At 42.8% G+C, this 20504-nt stretch overlaps 1 protein-coding gene across 2 annotated transcripts in view; it reads right to left on the bottom strand.

Annotated features, from left to right (window-relative positions):
• Positions 1-4214: 4214 nt before the first annotated feature.
• The window catches only part of PRXL2A (peroxiredoxin like 2A), a 93260-nt gene continuing 76970 nt past the window's right edge, over positions 4215-20504 (bottom strand). For both annotated transcript variants that reach the window (XM_040320713.1, XM_040320714.1), the window contains exons 5-6: positions 10186-10350; positions 4215-5131 (exon numbers count right to left, since the gene is read on the bottom strand). In XM_040320713.1, coding sequence (XP_040176647.1) covers positions 5030-5131; positions 10186-10350 — 267 coding nt within the window. In that variant the 3' untranslated portion in view covers positions 4215-5029. The remainder of the gene's footprint in view (positions 5132-10185; positions 10351-20504) is intronic.

Raw genomic sequence — 20504 nt, 5'->3', positions numbered from 1 at the left:
CGCGGCCACCAGCAGGGACATCGGAGGCTTCGTTTGCAGGTAAGTGGCACATAATGCGATGCATACTAGCCCGTTATGCTTTTACTTTGCAGGGAACAAAAGAGGAAATAAAACCCACCAGGGTTTACTTCCTCTTTAACCACTTAAGCCCCGGACCTTTAGGCAGCTAAATGCCCAGGCCAGTTTTTGCGATTCAGCACTGCTTTGCTTTAACGGAAAATTGCGCGGTCGTGCGACGTGGCTTCCAAACAAAATTGGCGTCCTTTTTTCCCCACAAATAGAGCTTTCTTTTGGTGGTATTTGATCACCTCTGCGGTTTTTATTTTTTGCGCTATAAACAAAAATAGAGCGACAATTTTGAAAAAAATGCAATATTTTTTACTTTTTGCTATAATAAATATCCCCCAAAAATATATATTATATTATTATTATTATTATTATTATTATATACCACACCACTCATATTGTAATTCACAGAGAATGCTAATAAGTGTCAAAATGTTTCTTTATTGCAATGTCACTGGCATGGTTTACAGGAAAACTGTATTTATTCAGACATTGTTATAGCATTAACAATTGCTACATAAGCCACGTTGTAATTAAATTTGATTATAAATTACCTTTTTATTTCAGCTATATTTCTCCAATACCGCCTATAAATTCAAGTGTTCCTACAGTGACCTAGGAAAAAATGTTATACTGCTTGTAGGAAATGCCTCAAAAAAAAAAAAATCGAATTGTCTACACATGTGATTGATTAACCGCTTTTCCTTGCAGTTTGAGGTCAAATTAAAGGCATCCCCTGCAATACGAGTTTCATTTTTGGTGGAGTGCCTGCAAACATAGTTTCAAATTGAACTATTGCTTTTCTTATTACAATGACAGAGGCAAACCCTCCCAATTGGCAGTCAGCTTGAGAAAGGGACATAAAGACTACATTAATATCTTTAGAAAAAAGAACCAATAGGAATCTGCAAAGCAGTTTGCCAACATTCGTGAAATGTACACCGTTCACCTGAAAGTAATTGTTTATCCATCGATATCAATTTCACTTTAAGTTTAAGAATAATATTACCAATAATAAAATGTATACAGTTCTCCCCGTGGGGGTTGTTTATCCACCAATAAAAGTTTTTAGAATAAAAAAAAATGTTTTAAATGGAAGACTTTATGTAGATATTCTGTTTGGGGTAAGGTAATGTGAAGCCAGTTTGGTATAAATACATACCACTGTCTGTGCAGCTTCTCCTTTATCCTTGTAAGAGCCGGTTCACACAGGGGCGGCACGACTTCGGGGGCGACTTGGCCAGGCAACCTGAAGACGACTTCTAAGGCGACTTGCAAAATGACTTCTGTATAGAAGTCAATGCAAGTCGCCCCCAAAGTCATACAAGAACCTTTTTCTAAGTCGGAGCGACTTGCGTCGCTCCTATTAGAACAGTTCTATTCACTAGAATGGGACGCGACTTGTCAGGCGGCTGCGTCGCCTGACGAGTCGCCCCAGTGTGAACCGGGTCTTATTGTATACTTAGTAGTAGACACATTCAACTAGAGACTTGACCTATAATGCGGAAGATCTTTCACTGCTTACCCAAATCCCTTCTTCGGTTCTAATGAGTGTTGGGAACATACCACAACATTTTAATCCAAACTGGTAACTCACTCATCTCAACCCAAACAACGTGGATTGTGTCATGGAAGATGTTGATTGTTCAAAAAACATAATGGAAGGCAAGAAGGTTTGTGAATTCACCTTGTTCTTAAATCAACAATCCAAACCCACAATGCCATGGGAGAATACTGTAAACCATTCAGATTACATGGCTGAAGATGTGAATTGTGGTTAAATCACCAGGGTGGCATTACACAAAGATGACAACCAATTCATGAAATAGGCCATTAAACTGGACTAACCATTCCTAAACAAGCACAAGGGTCTGTTAAGCCTCGTATACACGACCAAGGAACTCGACGGGCGAAACACATTGTTTTCCTCGTCAAGTTCCTTGTTAGGCTGTCGAGGAACTCGACAAGGCAAGTTTCTCCATTCCCGTCGAGGAAAAAGAAGACATGCTCTCTTTTTGGCTCGAAGGGATCCTCGACAGTTTCCTCCTCAAAAAATGTACACATGACCGGTTTCCTCGGCAAAAAAAAAATCCCAGCTGGTTTTTGCTAAGAAACTCGGTCGTGTGTACAAGGCCTGACACCATCTGTCACCCAGACCCATGATTCAACATTACAGAACAAATTCTGTTGACTTCTAATCACTACTGTTTCGTACCATATACCACTGTAGTTCCGATACAGCAAATAGTCATTGTAAAAGCTGTGTAAATCTACACACTTCTCTGCTGCAAATGTGTTTGTTGCAAAGCTCGGGTCAAATTCCAAGACAGCACAGCCTTGTTAAGTTTCATGATTTAGTATTAAAGTGGTTCGAAAGTGTTACTAAACCCTCAACAGTAAAATCAATCTGTATATGCAGTAAAGCATGCTTGGTATACTCACTGTGGAACCTAAGGTGTTAATACTCTGCATTGTGTATAAAAGCTATTGGATCCCCTTATTCCACAGTCCCCAATCATTTGCCGATAGTAGAGAGCCTTGGAGGCACTCTGCACCTGCTCAGATTAGTGTGTATTGCTAGAGTTTTTATTTTTTCTAGAGAAGGTGCATGTGATCAGCACAGGACCAATTAGTGCTGTCCAGGGTCAGGCAGCCTCATAGGACAGTCCGAGAAGAATGAAAATTCCTCCCAAAAGCTTTAACCACTGCTTGGCCAGACACTGATAGATGTCACAAGACTGCTAATGAGAAAAAAATATTTAATAGTATGTATTCACTAAAATAATTGTATTTCCATGTTCTGTGTACTGTGGAAGATCAGATATAGTGAATGCAGGGTGCTAGGTTTAGTAACACTTTAATGCATTCTATGTATTACTGGGCAGGACTGACATCATTCAGTCCATAAAAGTGTTGTCAAGACCCCCAACAAAAATGGCAGATCAACATATATTATTATTCTACAGTATTTATATAGCACCAACAGTTTACACAGTGCTTTACAACTTGAGGGTAGACCGTACAAATACAATACACTTTAATACAGTAGGAGTCAGAGGGCCCTGCTAGATATCTTCTGTAAATGCAGTTCATTAAACATAGGGAAAGGTGCATGTCTTTCCGAGATACACTGCATATATATTTTTATATATTGCTCTGACATACATGTTAAAGCGGAGTTCACCTTAAAAGTGGAACTTCCGCTTTAAGCACTCCTCGCCCCCTGGCATGCCACATTTGGCATGTCACTTTTTTTGGTGGTGGTGGGCGGGGGTACCTAGTTTTGACAGGTACCCGGCTCCCACTTCCTGCTCTGGTCAACTCGCCGCCTAGGTGACTCCTCCTCTCCGCCTCCCTCTCTACAATCTTCTGGGACACGTCACAAGCCCCAGAAGATTGCATGTCTATTCAGAAAGCGCTGCGCAACTCCCGCATGCGCCACAAGCCGTCACAGCCGGGTGCCCACACTTGCAATGCCGGCGCCGCGGAGGGGCGGGGGGAGAGGAGCGGGGCTTCGGGACGCCCGCATCGCTGGACCGTAGGACGGGTGAGTGTCTGTTTATTAAAAGTCGGCAGCTACACTTTTTGTAGCTGCTGACCTTTAATAAACTTACAAACGAGTGGAATTCCACTCTGATCACAAAGCCTGCAATAAAAATTACCGTATTTATCGGCGTATACTGCGCACTTTTTTGCCCTGAAAATCAGGGCAAATCGTGGGTGCGCAATATACGCCGATACCCTCACTGTGTTTGAACCACTGCGCCGACATATACCGAGCGCAGTACACTCGGGTATAGTCGGGCAGGCTCCGCTCGCGGTCACGTCCTGTACGTCCTTTACGCGAGAGGAGCCGAGCCTACCCGACTATACCCGAGTGTACTGTGCTCGGTATATGTCGGCAGAGTGGTTCAAACACAGCGCGGGAAGCAGGGATCGAGCAGGGAGGACACCATGATGGCCGCAGAAGGACGCCGGAGCGGACAAGGCCGCCGATGGACGGCGGGCAAGACACCAACGAGGGGCATTCAAACTAAGTATTTTTTTTTCCCAGGAATTTTCCTTCTAGGTTGGGGGTGTGCGCTATAAGCCGGGGCGCGTTATAGCAAGATAAATACGGTACATGCCAACTCATGAAAACGCCAAGGCTCTGTAACCTGACTTTTAATGTGCACTGTACAATAAATACAGTTTCAGCAGACGGTTATGTAATTATGACATATTTTGGATTATTCTTTGGAGAAATCTGGTTGAAACTCCAGGGCTGCTGATACGACACTACCTCTATACCCTTGCATAAGGGCGGGAGTGGCATGTATTTTTCTATTCTTTATTATAAATAGCCAGCGCTTCCATCTTCAGATCTCATGCAGCTTGCCTGGTCTTCTGACATTTGCAGATACTGGATTTGCAAGTGTGCACAGCTGTATATTTCAGCAGTATTAGATAAAAATAGGTAGTGTTTTCACATGCCCTTCAAACCCATCATTAAAAAAAAAAAAAATTCCCCCAAGTTATCAATCATCTTTGTTTTGTCGTAAAATAAGATACTGGAATATGACAGCTGGAAGCGGATGAGATGCAGCGGACAAAAGCCTCTTGTTCAGCTTCCATAAATTAACCTCATTCCAAGTATAGCATGCATTCCACAAACAGGACTATTCAGTAAGCAAATACAAAGAAAGACGATAATGCAAAAAAACGCAAATTTGTCAGCAGCCAATCAGAAATCATTTAAATGGACTATAGCAGAAATCTGATTAATATGTATTTTTTTTTTTGCATTTTTCACATTATCATTGTTCTCCACACTGCCTAATGAATAAGTCTGTAATTTTTTTTTATAGTCAGCAGAAAAATAAATAACATCTGTAAATTATTGTTCCACACAGAACATCATGTAAAGACAGGCCAGGGGGCCACAGTTTAAGGACTGCTGCTCTCTGTGGCAGCTTCCACGCCTTTAATGGGATCCCGACTGCTTGATCTTCTTAGCAGCTTCAAGTATAGCCGTCAAGTTTGCCTTATCTCCAAATTCCTTCTCACGATGCTCCAGAAGAATTCCCTGGAAATTGTGAAACAAAATGTTATAAGAAACACAATCGTGCAATTTCAAGTATTTCTCCTTGGAGCCGTAGACTCCATCAGCTGCATTTGTATTGAAATTATAATAGGCTCAATTCTGAAATGTTAAAGAAGAAATTAGTCACCAAGGATCCTTTTGTTAGAGCGGCTTTCAACGCTTTTGGTAAACAAAATGTGCCTTGAGGACAAGGAAAGCATGGGATGTTTGTGGGTGATCTTCCTCAAAAATAGTCTGAACCCAACTGTTGTAGCAACAGTATCTAATGTATCTCATTTATTTTTGTTACTACCAATAATGATGGGAATGCGCTATTAAGGAGTAGGTAGGGCTTTACTACATCTTGATGAACACAACTTTCCATCTACCGAGTTTAGAAAACCAAACAGAAAATTAAAGACTAAACTAATACACATTTGTTTGAGCAAGCTTTAAAAAATAAAATAAAAAATTCCTAAATTATATTTTTGTAACCCCCACCCACCCCATTGCATCGGGTGATTTTAGTCAGCCTACAGTTCCACCATCATGTTTGTTCCATGACCTATTGAGAATTTCTAGCTGACAACTTCCAGTACTATATTTATTATTTTATTAATTGTCAGTCACCTTGGCCTGACAGTACACAGACCCATACAGAAGTGGCTTACAATTGTATGCCCATAATGCCCCTACTATATACACAGTTCTAACAAGGTGCCCCCATTGATACAGGACATTTAGTAGGCTATGTTTTGGATTGTGCCCAGAAACAACAAATCAAAAAAATATGCAGACTGCAAGTTCCTTTTGGGATTTGAATTCAGGACCCCAGTACTGAAAACCCCCAGGGATAATAATCACAACACCACACAGGAATTTGAAACTATTTTCAGTAGGTGCTCAACTTGAGTGGATATTGTAAAGAGAACAAAGTCATGTTAATTTGATTTTTTGGATTTTTGATTTGTGATTTGACATAGGGGTTGATTTACTAAAACTGGAAAGTGCAAAATTTGGTGCAGCTGTGCATGGTAGCCAATCAGCTTCTAACACCAGCTTGACAAAAATAAATAGAGAAACTGGTTGGTTTCTATGCAGAGCTGCGCCAGATTTTGTATTCTCCAGTTTTAGTAAATCAACCCCACTGTAATTAAACAAAAAACAATATTTTTTTGGTTGTGGCTGTGTTGGTTATCTCTATATAAAACAATACTATCAGCGTCCTAGGCCTCGTACACACGATAGGTTAAACAGAGGACAACGGTCTGATGGACCGTTTTCATCGGTCAAAACCGATCGTGTGTGGGCCCCATAGGTTATTTAACCATCGGTTAAAAAAAAGCCAACTTGCTTTAAATTTAACCGATGGATTCCTAACTGATGGGAAAAAAACGGTTCTTAGTAGGAACAACCATCGGTAAAAAATCTACGCATGCTCAGAATCAAGTCGACGCATAAACTTCGTTTTTTCAGCACATCATTGTGTTTTACCTCACCGCGTTCAGACACGATCGTTTTTTTAACCGATGGTGTGTAGGCGCGACGGACCATCAGTCAGCTTCATCGGTTAACCGATGACAACGGTCCATCAGACCATTCTCATCGGATGGACTGATCGTGTGTACGCGGCTTAAGACAGCCATTAGAATTCCGATGTGCCTCCACATAACAAATGTTGGTGCAGGTGACAAATTCATGTATCTGTTGTAAACAGTTACATGAATCTGGGGCGAATGCACACACCCTACTTCCCCAACAGGTCTGTTTCCCTTGTGACTAACGGAAGGCAGTTGACAAATCCATAGCTAACAGACAGCCTGCTATTGGCTATAGAATCTGCTCAATGCACGTTGTCAATCAAAAGTGGAACTGATGGGAATTAGTGTGTCAGCTTTTCCAGCGGGCTCCACCCATTGCCAACATCCCTGGCTGCTAGGAGGCTGTTGGCTGTGAAGCCGACAGCATCGTTATAGCGGAGATCCACCCATATAACAGTGAGCAGCTACAAAAAGTGTAATAATCGGACACTCACCTGTCCCACAGTCCAGCGATGCGGGCAAACGAAGCCCCACTCCTCTCTGTGGCACCGGCATTCTGATTGTGGGCGCCCGGTTGCGATTAGCCAGGCAATCTTCTGGGACCTGTGACATGTCCCAGAAAATTGTAATGAGGGGGGGGGGGGGGGGGAGGTGAACTTCGGGCGCTGCGGACCCCCAGGAGGAATTGAAAGCTGGATGCCTCTAAAAAGAGGGTATCCCCCCCCCCAAAAAAAAATTACATGCCAAATGTGGCATGTCAGGGGGTCACCTTCACTTAAAACGGAAGTTCCATTTTTGGGTGGAACTCTGCTTTAACCCCTTCCCGTTGCCACCTCCCAGACCTTTGGATGGAGGCAGGCATTTGGGTCATGTGACCACTGATTGGCTGCCACAGAAGTCACATGAAAAGTCACGGAAAGTTCTGTCGGTAACTGTGCTGGGAGGGTACACAGCGCACACTCTCAGCACATAAAAGTGTTTACATAGGACTGCATATATGTGGTCTCTCTGCATTCAACCTGGAGGGAAGAGGTTAACAAGTGACAGATGTGGAGAGTAGTGGCGGCAAAAAAAATGGTACTCCGTCTGGTCTCTGTAAACCAACAAAAGCCTAGTACACACTTACCAAAATTCGGCCAGGTCAGCAGGAACCGGACAAATTTTAGTATGCATGTCGCACAGTCTGTTCAACAAATTCTGGTGTAACAACCGGCTCCTGATGAACAGTCTTATTGGACCTCTTGTAAGTAGTGTACTTGAAAGAGTAACATCATGGTAGAAATGTTAACATAGAGAGAGAGAGAGAGAGAGAGAGAGAGACTTGTAAAGCGCAACACATGCGAACTGAATCGCCTCTGGGCGCTGTATCCATTTCATGGGTAAGAAACCCCTTGACCTCAGAAGAGATGGGTTTTAATCTTTCTCCTGAAGACCAAGTGGTCCGACTCCAGTCGGATGGTGGTTGGTAGTGCATTCCACAGGCGAGGTCCCTGGACTGCAAATCTTCGATCTCCTTTGGACTTGTATCTGGCCTTGGGTATCTGGAGGAGGCTTTGATTGGTGGATCGCAGAATGCGATTGGGGTTATGGGCTTTTATTTTTTCGCATAGATATTGGGGGGCGTTGCCTTAAATACACTTATGTATTAGGCAGAGTGCCTTGAAAGTGATTCTGTCTTTTACTGGCAACCAATGAAGGGATCTCAGTGAAGGTGAGATTGATTCCCATGTTTTTTTCCCAGTCACTAGTCGAGCGGCCGTATTTTGAACGACTTGCAGACGAGTGATTTGGTATTTGGGGAGTCCTAGATAGAGGGCATTTGCGTAGTCGAGTCTGGAATTGATGATTGTTCCCACCACGACTGCAATGTCCTCTTTCGGGATAAAGGGTGTGAGTCTGCGTAATAGGCGCAGCAGATGGTGGGATCCGCTGACTACTGACCCTATTTGTGCATCCATTGTCATGTAGGTATCGAAAATGACTCCGAGACTTTTGACTTTGGTGCTAGGGGTGATAGTTTTACCCAGAATGGGTGGGGGAGTCCATGTTGACGCGGGGTGATTTTTCCGGTTAGCGTGAAACAGGAGAAGTTCTGTTTTCGAACCATTGAGTTTAAGATAACTGTTTGTCATCCAGTTATCTATTAGAGTGAGGCATTTCTCTAGTCCAAGAGAATGATCCTTTTTGTTGCAGATGCGGAAATACAGTTGTGTGTCATCTGCATAGGAGTGGTAAAGTAACTTTTGGTTACTGATGATTTCAAAGAGAGGGCGAAGATAGATATTAAACAATACGGGCGATAAGGGAGATCCCTGAGGGACTCCGCATGACACCGTACGTTTTTCAGAAGTGAAAGACCCCAGTTTCACTATTTGTGATCGGTTTTCCAAGAAGGAGGAGAACCAGGGTAAAACACATTCAGCGACTCTGGCTACTTCAGCTAGCCTAGCCAGTAGTAGTCCGTGGACTCTACAGTGTCAAAAGCCGCGCTTAGGTCCAGCAGTATCTGGAGACAAGATTCTCCTTCGTCTGCAGCCTCTAGAGAGTCATCCCATATTTTAAGCAGCACCGTTTCTGTTCCGTGACCCGGACGGAAGCCTGATTGAAACGGATCGAGTAATTTATGGGTGTCTAAATGCAGTTGCAGCTGTTGTACAACTATTTTCTCCATTACCTTGGAGAAGACATTTAGAGCTGTTATGGGCCTCCGGTTGTTTGGGTCTTTGGGGTCGAGGGTAGTTTTTTTTAGAATTGGTTTTATTGTACCTTGTTTTAGCAAGGTGGGCACCATGCCCTCCTTGAATGATTGGTTAATGAGCTGCGTGATAGCTGGTGCCAGTATATCGGCACTTTCTTTCAGCAGTTTAGTGGGGATGATATCATTGGGTGCTGTGCTATTACGCAGAGTCCCGATGATGTTTTTAGTGGCATCGATGGAAATGGGTTTTAGAGTGAATTTTGGTGGTTGCGACGGATTTATGTGGGTATTAGGTTTGTGATTTGGGGGGGAGTTGGTGACTGTTCCATTTTGCTGAATACTTTCACTGATTTTTTCAATTTTATTAATGAAATAATCCGATAATTTGTTGCAAAATTCTTGTGAATCAGAATTGGGGGCCTCTAAACAAGCATAGGTTACCCTGGGGCTCTTTTTTTTTTTTTACAATCATTAGGTAACACAACTCATTCCCGTGTAATGCTATCTTCATGAGTGTTGGCCAAGAGCTACACCAGCCTTTAGTCCAGTGTAGCTTTTCTGTCCTTCATCAGAAGCAAAAGTGCACAGTATAAAGCAACCCATGACTTTTGGTCAAGAGATGAGAGGATTGCACAATCTTCATGCTAAAAATCTAAACAGGCATATTCGCCATGCACCGACATACTCCGTCATTGTGGGATGGCTTACACATTTTGACTATTGCACAGAAAAACATAAGAATAACCTATTCTCTTAATTGTATAATAATTAAACAAGCAACAGTTTATTAGTACGATTTATTTACACTAGTTAGTCACCTGATTTCCAGAGCCAATTACAAACACCCCTCCCAGGATCAGACCTTCCCCTTCAAGATTCCCTTCAAATCCAGCTTTCCAGGCCCTGCGGAAATTCTGCCAAACTCCCAATCGGATCAGTCCCAGGAACATCATCTTCCTCTTCTGCGGTCCATAGAATCTTTTCTGCAGAACACCAGGAAAAAAGATCTTAAGTTTTAAAATCAAAGAAAAAAAAGAAGATGTGTTGCTTCTCTATCCAGCAGAACACAGAATGAATTCAAATATTTAGTATCCAGCTGGTGGGGTCAATCTTGCCAACCAACCAATTTAAGAACCTTCACAGACATACCAATGTACAACAGTTATTGTCTTACAATACCTACACACAGACACTGGGATCAGCATCATGTCTATGGACTTGAACTAAACTGTATCTGACCACCAAAAACTGAAAACACCATTTCATTCAATGTTAATATTTAAAGCAAACTTGCCTATCCATATATGTCTCCATGCTTTGTTGAGAAATCACTTTGAAAAATACCCCCTTAGCATTTCTAGCTCCTGCCATCTTAAGTAAGGGCAGAAGAGTCATATAGCATTTACTTCCTGTTTAGCTGAGAAAATCCCTCCTCCCCTCCTCTAGATGAAATAAATAAAAAAAAAGCCAAATAAGACTTATGGGATGTAATGCCGCGTACACACCATCGTTTTTCATCATGAAAAAAAAACGAAGTTTTTCCAACTTTATCATTAAAAACGATGTTGCCCACACACCATCTTTTTTAAAAAACGATGAACAAAGCGCGATGAGGTACAACACGTACGACGGCACTCTGAAGGGGAAGTTCTATTCGCCTTTGAGCTGCTTTTAGATGATTCCTTGTTAGTAAAAGACGATTCACGCTTTTTTGTCTGTTACAGCGTGATGAATGTGCTTACTCCATTATGAATGGTAGTTTTACCTGAACGAGCGCTCCCATCTCATAACTCGCTTCTGGGCATGCGCGGGTTTAAAAACGTTGTTTTAGCCCACACACACGATCATTTTTTACAACCCGAAAAACAACATTTTAAAAAAACGACATTAAAAAATGCAGCATGTTCGAATTTTTTTTTTTCGTTTTTCAGAACCTGAAAAATGATGTGAAGCCCACACACGATCATTTTAAATGACGTTTTTAAAAATGTAATTTTTCTTCATGCCGAAAAACGACAGTGTGTACGTGGCATAAGAGATAGTTTTCACCTAGGCCAGAAACCAGGAAGCAACTGATGAAATGTACAAAAAAAAGTTTAAACACAAGTAAATTTAAAGTGGAACTTTACAATTGAAATTAAGTCCAGCTGGGTCTTTTCAGGCTGGCCCCTTTTGCAGGTATATCTATGTGAAACATTACAAATAAGCACCTATGCTGTTTAAAATCCAGTAATACAATGTCTCATTCCGCTCTGCACATGCTCAGTTGCTCTCTATTTGTTGGCACTGTGGTTCATTTGTAGAGGCCGATCTACTGACAGCCTAAAGATTTTCTGCTGTTCTGGGGCTCTGGGCTTTAGCAAAATTGCAGCCCCTAGCAAGAAGAAACAGGAGCAATGCTGGAGGCACTTTACAGCACATACTAATTTTGGTAGCATAATTATTAATGTGGAATGTATCTCAAAAATAATATAAGGGAAGGGAACTGGAGAAAATGCAGAGAAAGCCAACCAAACTGATAAGAGGCATGGAGGAGCTCAGCTATGAAGAAGGATTAGAGGAACTGGATTTACTCTCTTGAGAAGGAGAATAAGGGGGGATATGATCTACATGTACAATTACATAAGTGGTCCATATAGAGAACTTAATGTTGAGTTATTCACTTTAAGGTCATCACAGAGGACAAGGGGGCACTCTTTACGTCTAGAGGAAAAGAGATTTCATCTCCAAATACGGAAAGGTTTCTTCACAGTAAGAGCTGTGAAAATGTGGAACAGACTCCCTCCAGACGTGGTTCTGGCCAGCTCAGTAGATTGCTTGAAGAAAGGCCTGGATTCTTTCCTAGGTGTACATAATAATAGAACAGTACTGACATTTATAGGTAACGTTAATCCAGGGAAAAGCGGATTGCCTCTCTGGGAATCAGGAAGGAATTTTTTCCCCTGCTGTAGCAAATTGGATCATGCTTTGCTGGGGTTTTTCGCCTGTGGGTGAAGGATTGTGTATATGGGATTGTAGTTTTTTTTTCAGTTAAACTAGATGGACTTGTGTCTTTTCAACCTGACTATGTTTCTTGCTGTTGATATGGGTAAAGTTTCACTTTAATATACCTTCCTATCTATTTACTAATGCTAGGGGCAGAAGGATTAAAAATAGTTATTGTTGATTGAGAGTTTAGTTCCGCTTTAGAAGGCAAATTCTGTTGTGACCTACCAATGCTTATCTACCCATCTTGGCTTGGCGATCAGATATGTGCAGTTCCTTTTTCTACAGAAAAAAAATTAACTATTCTTTGCGCAACCACAAAGATTTTCCTCGGTTGGAAAACATCTCCAGATGATAATGAACACTTCCAACATTCACAAAAGACTAACTGTTTCTTGGCCTAAGTGTCAAGAATGATACTCGAAAGGGTCAGAACGGTTTCAAAAATTGTATGACTAATTTTAGGTTTACCAAGGTGATCTATGATCATTCTGTGGTACACAATACATTGCTAGTTTATTGTGTGAATGTCATCAAACTGTTCAGAACTTAAAAAATACAAACTAACCACCCAAAACATATTTTACAAAGCAGTTTGTTACAAAGTAATTAATGCCAGGAAGAACCCTTTGCCACAACTTTCATTATCATTCTAATCAGTCCATGTTCTAGCTACAATTTCCTAGAAACAGATCCTGTTATTGTGGGGAAAAGATTGTGTATAATGATTTTGATTTAAAAGGTTATATGTCTCTGCTGTGACAGCTGTGTACTGTTAGCATGACAGTTATACAGAGAGAGAGCTCATACGACATTTATCATATACAATATAATCAACTGGAGATAGCAGAGAAGCACTGCAATTCACAACACAGGGACTTTGACACATATACTTGAATGCAGAACGTGATGATTGTGGACAACGTACTAGTCCTCTGTACAGTGTATTCAGATTTGAAAAAATTTCCTTACAGTACAGGCAGGAGAAAAAGTTGGAGGGGCTAGAAATTGCTCCAACAGTTAAACACAGGGGCCCAATGAATGTAGTTGGGAGTGAGTGAATTACTTATATAGCGCTACAAATGCGAACTAAAATCGCCTCAAGGCGCTTGGCATCCAGCTTCCTTCTGTTTAACCCTCAGAATAGATGGGTCTTTAGTCTTTTTCTGAAGGCCAGGTGATCAATTTCCATTCGGATATTAGTTGGTAAAGCGTTCCATAGTCGAGGTCCTTGAACTGAAAAACAACGTTCTCTTTTGGTCTTATAGCGGGCTTTGGAAATTTGTAATAATTTTTTGTTAGATGATCTAAGAACTCGATTTGGGTTTTGTTGTTTTATTTTCTCACTTAAATATAGGGGCACGCTTCCGTGTACACATTTGTGCGTTAGGCATAAGGCCTTGAAAGTGACTCGGTCCTTTATGGACAGCCAATGGAGGGATCTCAGGGACGGGGTGATTGGTTCCCTGGGTTTTTTCCCTGTTACCAGTCGAGCTGCCATGTTTTGGATGATTTGGAGCCGGGCAAGCTGGTACTTTGGGAGTCCAAGGTAGAGGGCATTTGCAGAATCTAATCTGGAGTTAATGATTGACCCTACCACTACCGCTGTGTCTTCTTTAGGGATGAAGGGAACAACTCTTCGTAGGAGCCGTAGAAGATGGTGCGATCTGCGTATTACTGATCCTATTTGTGCATCCATTGTCATGTCAGTGTCAAAGATGACTCCTAGACTTTTGACCTTGGTGCTAGGGGTGATGGTTTGTCCCAGAATGGGTGGTGGTGTCCAGATAGTCCTGGCCAGTTTCCTCCGGTTTGCATGGAGTTGAAGGATTTCTGTTTTTTCTCCATTGAGTTTGAGGTGACTCTCCGTCATCCAGGTGACTGAGTGAGGCATTGTTCTAATGCAGGGTATTGGTTCTTTTTGTCGCTGATACGAAAATAAAGTTGCGTATCATCCGCGTAGGAGTGATAGAGATGGTCGTGATTACCAATAATTTTTAGTAGTGGGCGGAGGTAAATATTGAAAAGCACGGGCGATAGGGGAGATCCCTGAGGGACTCTGCAAGACACGCTGCGTGATTCAGATGTGAAAGGTCCTAGTTTCACTATCTGGGATAGATTTTCCAGGAATGATGAAAACCATGGTAGATCAGAGTCTGCCACTCCAGCTATCTCTGTGAGCCGGGTTAGCAGCAGTTTGTGATCTACTGTAGCAAAGGCAGCACTGAGGTCCAGCAGTATCAGGAGACAAGATTCTCCGTCGTCTGCTGCTTCAAGGGCGTCGTCCAATATTTTGAGAAGCGCTGTTTCGGTCCCATGACCTGGACGAAAACCAGATTGTAGTGGGTCCAGGAGTTTATAAGTGTCTAAATGGTGTTGTAGTTGTTGTACTACTACTACCTTTTCCATAACCTTGGAAAAGATGTTGAGAGGTTATTGATTGTCGCTTGTTTGGATCTTTGGGGTCTAAATTGTTTTTTTTTTTTTAGAAGGGGTTTAATTATACCTTGCTTTAAGGGGGTCGGGACTATGCCTTCTTTAAATGATTGGTTTATGAGGTGAGTGATTGCGGGTGCCAAAATATCATTCTTTCACCACTTTTGTGGGAATGATGTCATTGGGAGATGTACTATCTCGGAGACTTCCGATGATTTTTTTAGTGGTATCGATGGAGATTGGCGCTAATATACATTTTTTGGATCGAAAAAACATTTGTATTTTCTTTTTGATTAGTGGGGGTGAAGTTGGTGATTTGATTTTGCTGAATTGTTTCACAAATTTTTTCAATTTAATTGATGAAAAAAATCTGATAATTCGTTGCAGAACTCTTGTGGTTCATGGTTTGAGAGACTATGTTGAAGAGCTCTCGGGGGCGATTTCGGGCTTTTACGAGAGCATTTGAAAAATGCTCCTTTTTTGCTTTGAAAATTTCCTCGGCGGGCGAAACACATCGTTTTCCTCGTCGAGTTCTTGTTAGGCTTGTCGAGGAACGCGACGAGCCAATTTTCTCCATTCCCGTCAAGGAAAAAGAGAACATGCTCTCTTTTTGGCTCGACAAGTTCGACAGTTTCCTCGATGAAAAATGTACACGACCGGTTTCCTTGTCAAAAAATCTCTCCCACCAAGTTTCTTGATGGATTCTGCCGAGGAAAACAGTCATGTGTACGAGCCCTTAGTGATTAATTTATATTTTTCGTGGTTTTCTTTAGTGGAGTTTCTTCTCCAGGCGCCTTCCGCTCTCCTGCGTTCTTGTTTCAATGACGTGAGAGTGTCATTGAACCAGCTGGAGTTGTTTTTACGGATAAGCGCTCTGCGTTTTGGGGCCATTATATCTGCTGTTTGCAGCAAAGCTTTGTTACTGGAATTAAGAATTTCTGCTGGTGATTGAGTTTGCTTTATTTCTGTCATGTTATTTAATAGGGTATTTTTGAAGTGTTCCGAGTGAAGTTTCTTCATAGATCTTGTCCAGTATGTCCTTGGCTGAATTGCAATTTTTTTTAGGATGGTGTTTTGAAATTAATTGCATGATGATCTGTCCAGGATAAGGGTCTGTTTTCTGAAATGTTGATATCCATATCCTGTTTGAAAATCAGGTCCAGGATGTGGCCTGAGGCATGCGTGGGTGCGCTTATCAGTTGCTGCAGACCTAGTCCTTCCAATTGGTCAATGCAGGCGTTGGCTATGGGATCCTGTGAGGAGTTGGCCCAGAGGTTGAAATCCCTAAGAAGCAGGAGGCGTTTGGCTTTTAGAGTGTAAGTAGTGATAAATTCTGTCAGCGATGAGGGGAGATGCGTCTTTGGGCCTGGTGGTCTATAGCATAATAGTATATGGATCATATCCTGGGGTGTTGTAGGGTGAGTGTTTCCATGAATGGTAGCGAACTCTGTGCGTCTGGTTTGGTGAGAGAGGTGGGATTTGTAAATCACCGCTAGGCCTCCTCCTCTTTGCCCAATTCTGTTCTCCATTAGAATACCATAATTCTCTGGCACAAGTTCTCCTAGAATGGCATTACAGTCCAATGTTAGCCAACTTTCTGTAATGAACAGGCAATCTATGTTGTGTTGGATGATAAAGTCGTGGGTTTCTTGTCTGTGCTTGACTGCGGATCTTGTGTTGATCAAGGCGCACGATAGATGTTGTGTCTGCGATGTCGTCTTGTTTTTGAGGGTCGTCAGTTGATCCGTTCTTAGAAGCTGTTCTTTTTGTAGTATTTTTAGGATGGCGTCTGGTAGTGTTGGCGTGGTGTTTTTTAGGTCACGGATGTTTTTTGCTGAATATTTCATGTTGACGGTGGTGCGAAAAAAAAAAAAAAAAAAAAGAACGCGGGTGCGAGTGGATGGCGGTAATGACGCTGGAGGCGATGGTGGTGTTACCTGCGGGAAAGAAAAGTGGAGGGGGGGCCTAATCAAACCCACCTAGTTGATCCAGAGGAAGACGAAAAAAACCCTGCCTGGCGTTGCCAATGTGCTGAAGCAGGGGAAAAAATTCCTTCCTGATCCCTTTAAGGCAATCGGTTGGAGCCCTGGAGCTTACCTGCTAGTCGATTGATCGGTGGTGCCGATGATCTGATGTGGTCCTTGCGGTGTTCCTGAATGAAGGTGGTTATGGGTGCGATGGGCGGGGGGAAGTGGGAAAGAGGGGGGTGATGAAGGGATAACCAGTGCTGGGTATAGCACTATGGCTATTCCTTAGTGGCCTGTCTGAGGGCAGAGGAGTAAGGTGTGGGTCTCCCTGGTCCTTTAAGAGTGGTGGGAGCTAGGTACCGAATTTTGGGAGGACCAAGATGGCCGCTGAATGGTCGTTAGGCCCGAGCCGCGTCCTTTCCTACAGTGGATGGCCGGCCGTGAGACTCGTGGTGGGATCCGGGGATGAAAGAGAGCTGGCGGTGAGGCTTAGGGCTAGGGGTGGTGCGGAATGGCCCGTGGGAGAGGGGTGGCAAGCTGACTTGGATGCAGGCGTGAAAGATGGCTGTGTCGGCCTCGAGCTAGCCCGCAGCCGCGGACATTCCTAGGAGAGCCGTGGCTGCCGTGGGGGGGGGGGGGGGGGGTGCAGGCCTACCTGAAAGATTTTGTGCCGAGTGGACGTCCCCCGGAGGTCTTGGTAGTCGGCGGAAGGCCGCTAATGAAGCAGCAGGGGAAAAAAGAGCCTGGAAAGGAGGGGGGATTGCCAGAAGTTTTTAGGCCGCAGGCGCGGTCTGTCCTGAGGGCCTGGAGCTTGAGTGTGCGCCGGCTGATCAGACTGTGGCTGCGTGGGGAGCAATTTGGAAGCTTGATCCTGCATGCTGGATGCAGGTGAGCTCGCTGAACTGGACTGCCTAACCTTCCTCTGGCAGCAGGTGCTACAAACCTCACTGCAGCCAATCAGGATGCAGGCTGTGGACACCGGTCACCCGATTGGCCGAAAGAACAGGTGATCCTATTGGATACCTAGGAGGAGGGGAGGAGCTGGAAGCCACCATGGAGGACAGGTCTTGGAGCCAAGCCGCTACATGCTGCCTGCTACCCGCCGCCATGGAGGACAGGACTCTGAGCCCAGCCACTACATGCTTGCTGCCTGCCACGATTGGGTAAGTGCCAGACGTGATGCTCAGTGTGACAAATTCCTTTTACTGCTGCTGTGATCACCATGTCAGCAGGGCCGGACTTACCATTGGCCTTGACTGGGCTCAAGCCCAGGGGCCCCACCCAATAGGGGGCCCCCTTTAGGGGTCCGGAGGTCCCCAGGGGCCCGGAGGCCCCCAGGGCCCCGGACGGCAACCCCCCTTTTTTTTATTTATTTTTTGTAAAAAAATGTTTTTTTTTATATATTTTTTATTTTTATATATATAATATTATATATATATATATATATATTTTTTATTATTATTATTAAAGGGCCCAGGGGTCTCCAGGGCCCCGGATGGCAACCCCCCTTTTTTTTATTTATTTTTTGTAAAAAAATGTTTTTTTTATATATTTTTTATTTTTATATATATATATATATATATATATATATATATATATATATATATATATATATATATATATATATATATATATATATATATATATATATATATATATATATATATATATATATATATATATATATGTATGTATGTATGTATGTATGTATGTATGTATGTATGTATGTATATATATATATATATATATATATATATATATATATATATATATATATATATATATATATATATATATATATATATATATATATATATATATATATATATATATATATTATTATTAAAGGGCCCAGGGGTCTCCAGGGCCCCCGGATGGCAACCCACCTTTTTTATTTTTTTATAAAAAAAATTACATTTTTTTTATATATATATATATATATATATATATTTTTTTTTTATTAAAGGGCTCAGAGGTCCCCAGGGCCCCATGTGGCAACCCCCCCTTTTTTATTTTTTTTATAAATGTTTATTTTTTTATTTTTGTTTATTTTTTTATTTTTTATTAAAAGGCCCAGAGGTTCCCAGGGCCCCCGGGTTTGGCAACCTCCCTTTTTTTATGTATTTTTTATAAATGTTTTTTTTTTTTATTATTAAAGGGCCCAGAGGTTTATTTTTTCTTTTTATTAAAAGGCCCAGAGGTCCCCAGGGCCCCGGATGGCTACATATATTTATATATATTTGTTTTCTTCTTTATTTCTTCTTTTTTTTGTAAAGGCCCCCCGCTTCTCAATTTGCGGCAGCCCCCACGCTTCACAATTTCAGGCGGCAGCACCCCCACCCCCCCCTAGGTTCTCTGCTTCAGGGGGCCCATGCCTTAAGCTGTGCAAGGGGCCCCAAAATTCCTGATGGCGGCCCTGCGCATACCTCCCAACACGCACGGATTCTGTGGGACTTTCCCGCACAGACAGCTTCTTCCCGCAGTCCCGCAAAAGGGTTAATTTTCCCGCACTGCAAGAGGAGGCAGCACGGAAGCAGGAGGAACCGGAGTGGTGTGTGGAGGACTGTGGCTGCTGAAGGGAAGATAGCCGAGAGCCGGGCTAATGACAGTCTGTGGCCCCGGCTGTTGGCACAGGTGAGAGGCACTCCCCCCCTCAACAACTGCAAAATCCCCCCCCGCTCAACAACTTTAATGCGCTCCCCCCTGCTCAACAACTTCAATTCGCCCCCCCCGCTCAACAACTTCGATCCCCCCAATTCTCGGCTCCAGGGGGCCCCTTCAACACTCAAGCCCAGGGGCCCCCACCACCCTAAGTCCTGCCCTGCATGTCAGATGTCACATATCGGATGGTTAGGACACGCATCTGACTTCAATGATATTCAATGGGATATTCAGTTAAGACGGCCCTCATAGGGAATCATTGATTTATACACATCATGAAACATGCGCTCCCAAAGTCGGAGAGTATGTTGTACCAGTGTGAACCCGGCCTTAGAGATGCAGCTTAAAGAAGGACGTGTTTGCAAACCTTTATATGCTTGAAGAATTGAAGTAAAAGAAATTTAACTGAAATTGAGATTGCAACTCCAATTATTTGATATATATAGATCTATATTTATTATATATATATATTTCTTTTTATTTGATTTTAAGATTACTTATACATCAGACAATTATCTTAACAGGTAACCATCTAGCATTATACAAACAGAAAAAAGAAAAAGAAGACAACATACTATAATCAGTGCTAAACATATTCTTAGCCTGTATAATCAGATGTACCTGATATCTTCTAAGTCTTGTAACTCTGTATCCAATCACCCCCCCTCCCCCCACCCTCCCCCCAACTACCTAAGGGAGCGTATTACCCCATTTGTTAATCCACTAAGCGGACAGACGAGCACAGAAGAGAGGGGGAGTCCGTCCTCTACCCTTTTCTCTTGTGACGATACTTGTGATCACATGCCCTATATCGCCAATCCCCATTAGAGCACCCATCAGCCATACTCCCACCACAATAGGTGACAGCCACTTCCAACGGGAGAGGGAGGAGGGGGGGGTGGGAAAGGGGGGGGGCGCGTTACCCTGGAGTCCCTTCCTCAAGTGCCATCCTCATATGTTCCACACCGCCCTCTGCCACGGCCCCCATATGCTAGTGAATTTCCCATAGTTCCCCTGTCTAGTAAAATATACTCTCTCATTTGAAATTGTTAGATTCATAGTCGCTAACCAGTTATCTACCGACGGGG

Source organism: Rana temporaria, chromosome 8 (assembly GCF_905171775.1).
Source record: "Rana temporaria chromosome 8, aRanTem1.1, whole genome shotgun sequence".
In the NCBI taxonomy this organism is placed as follows: domain Eukaryota; kingdom Metazoa; phylum Chordata; class Amphibia; order Anura; family Ranidae; genus Rana; species Rana temporaria.
Note: the sequence above shows the minus strand (reverse complement) of the source record. Positions and strands in the feature narration are given on the sequence as shown.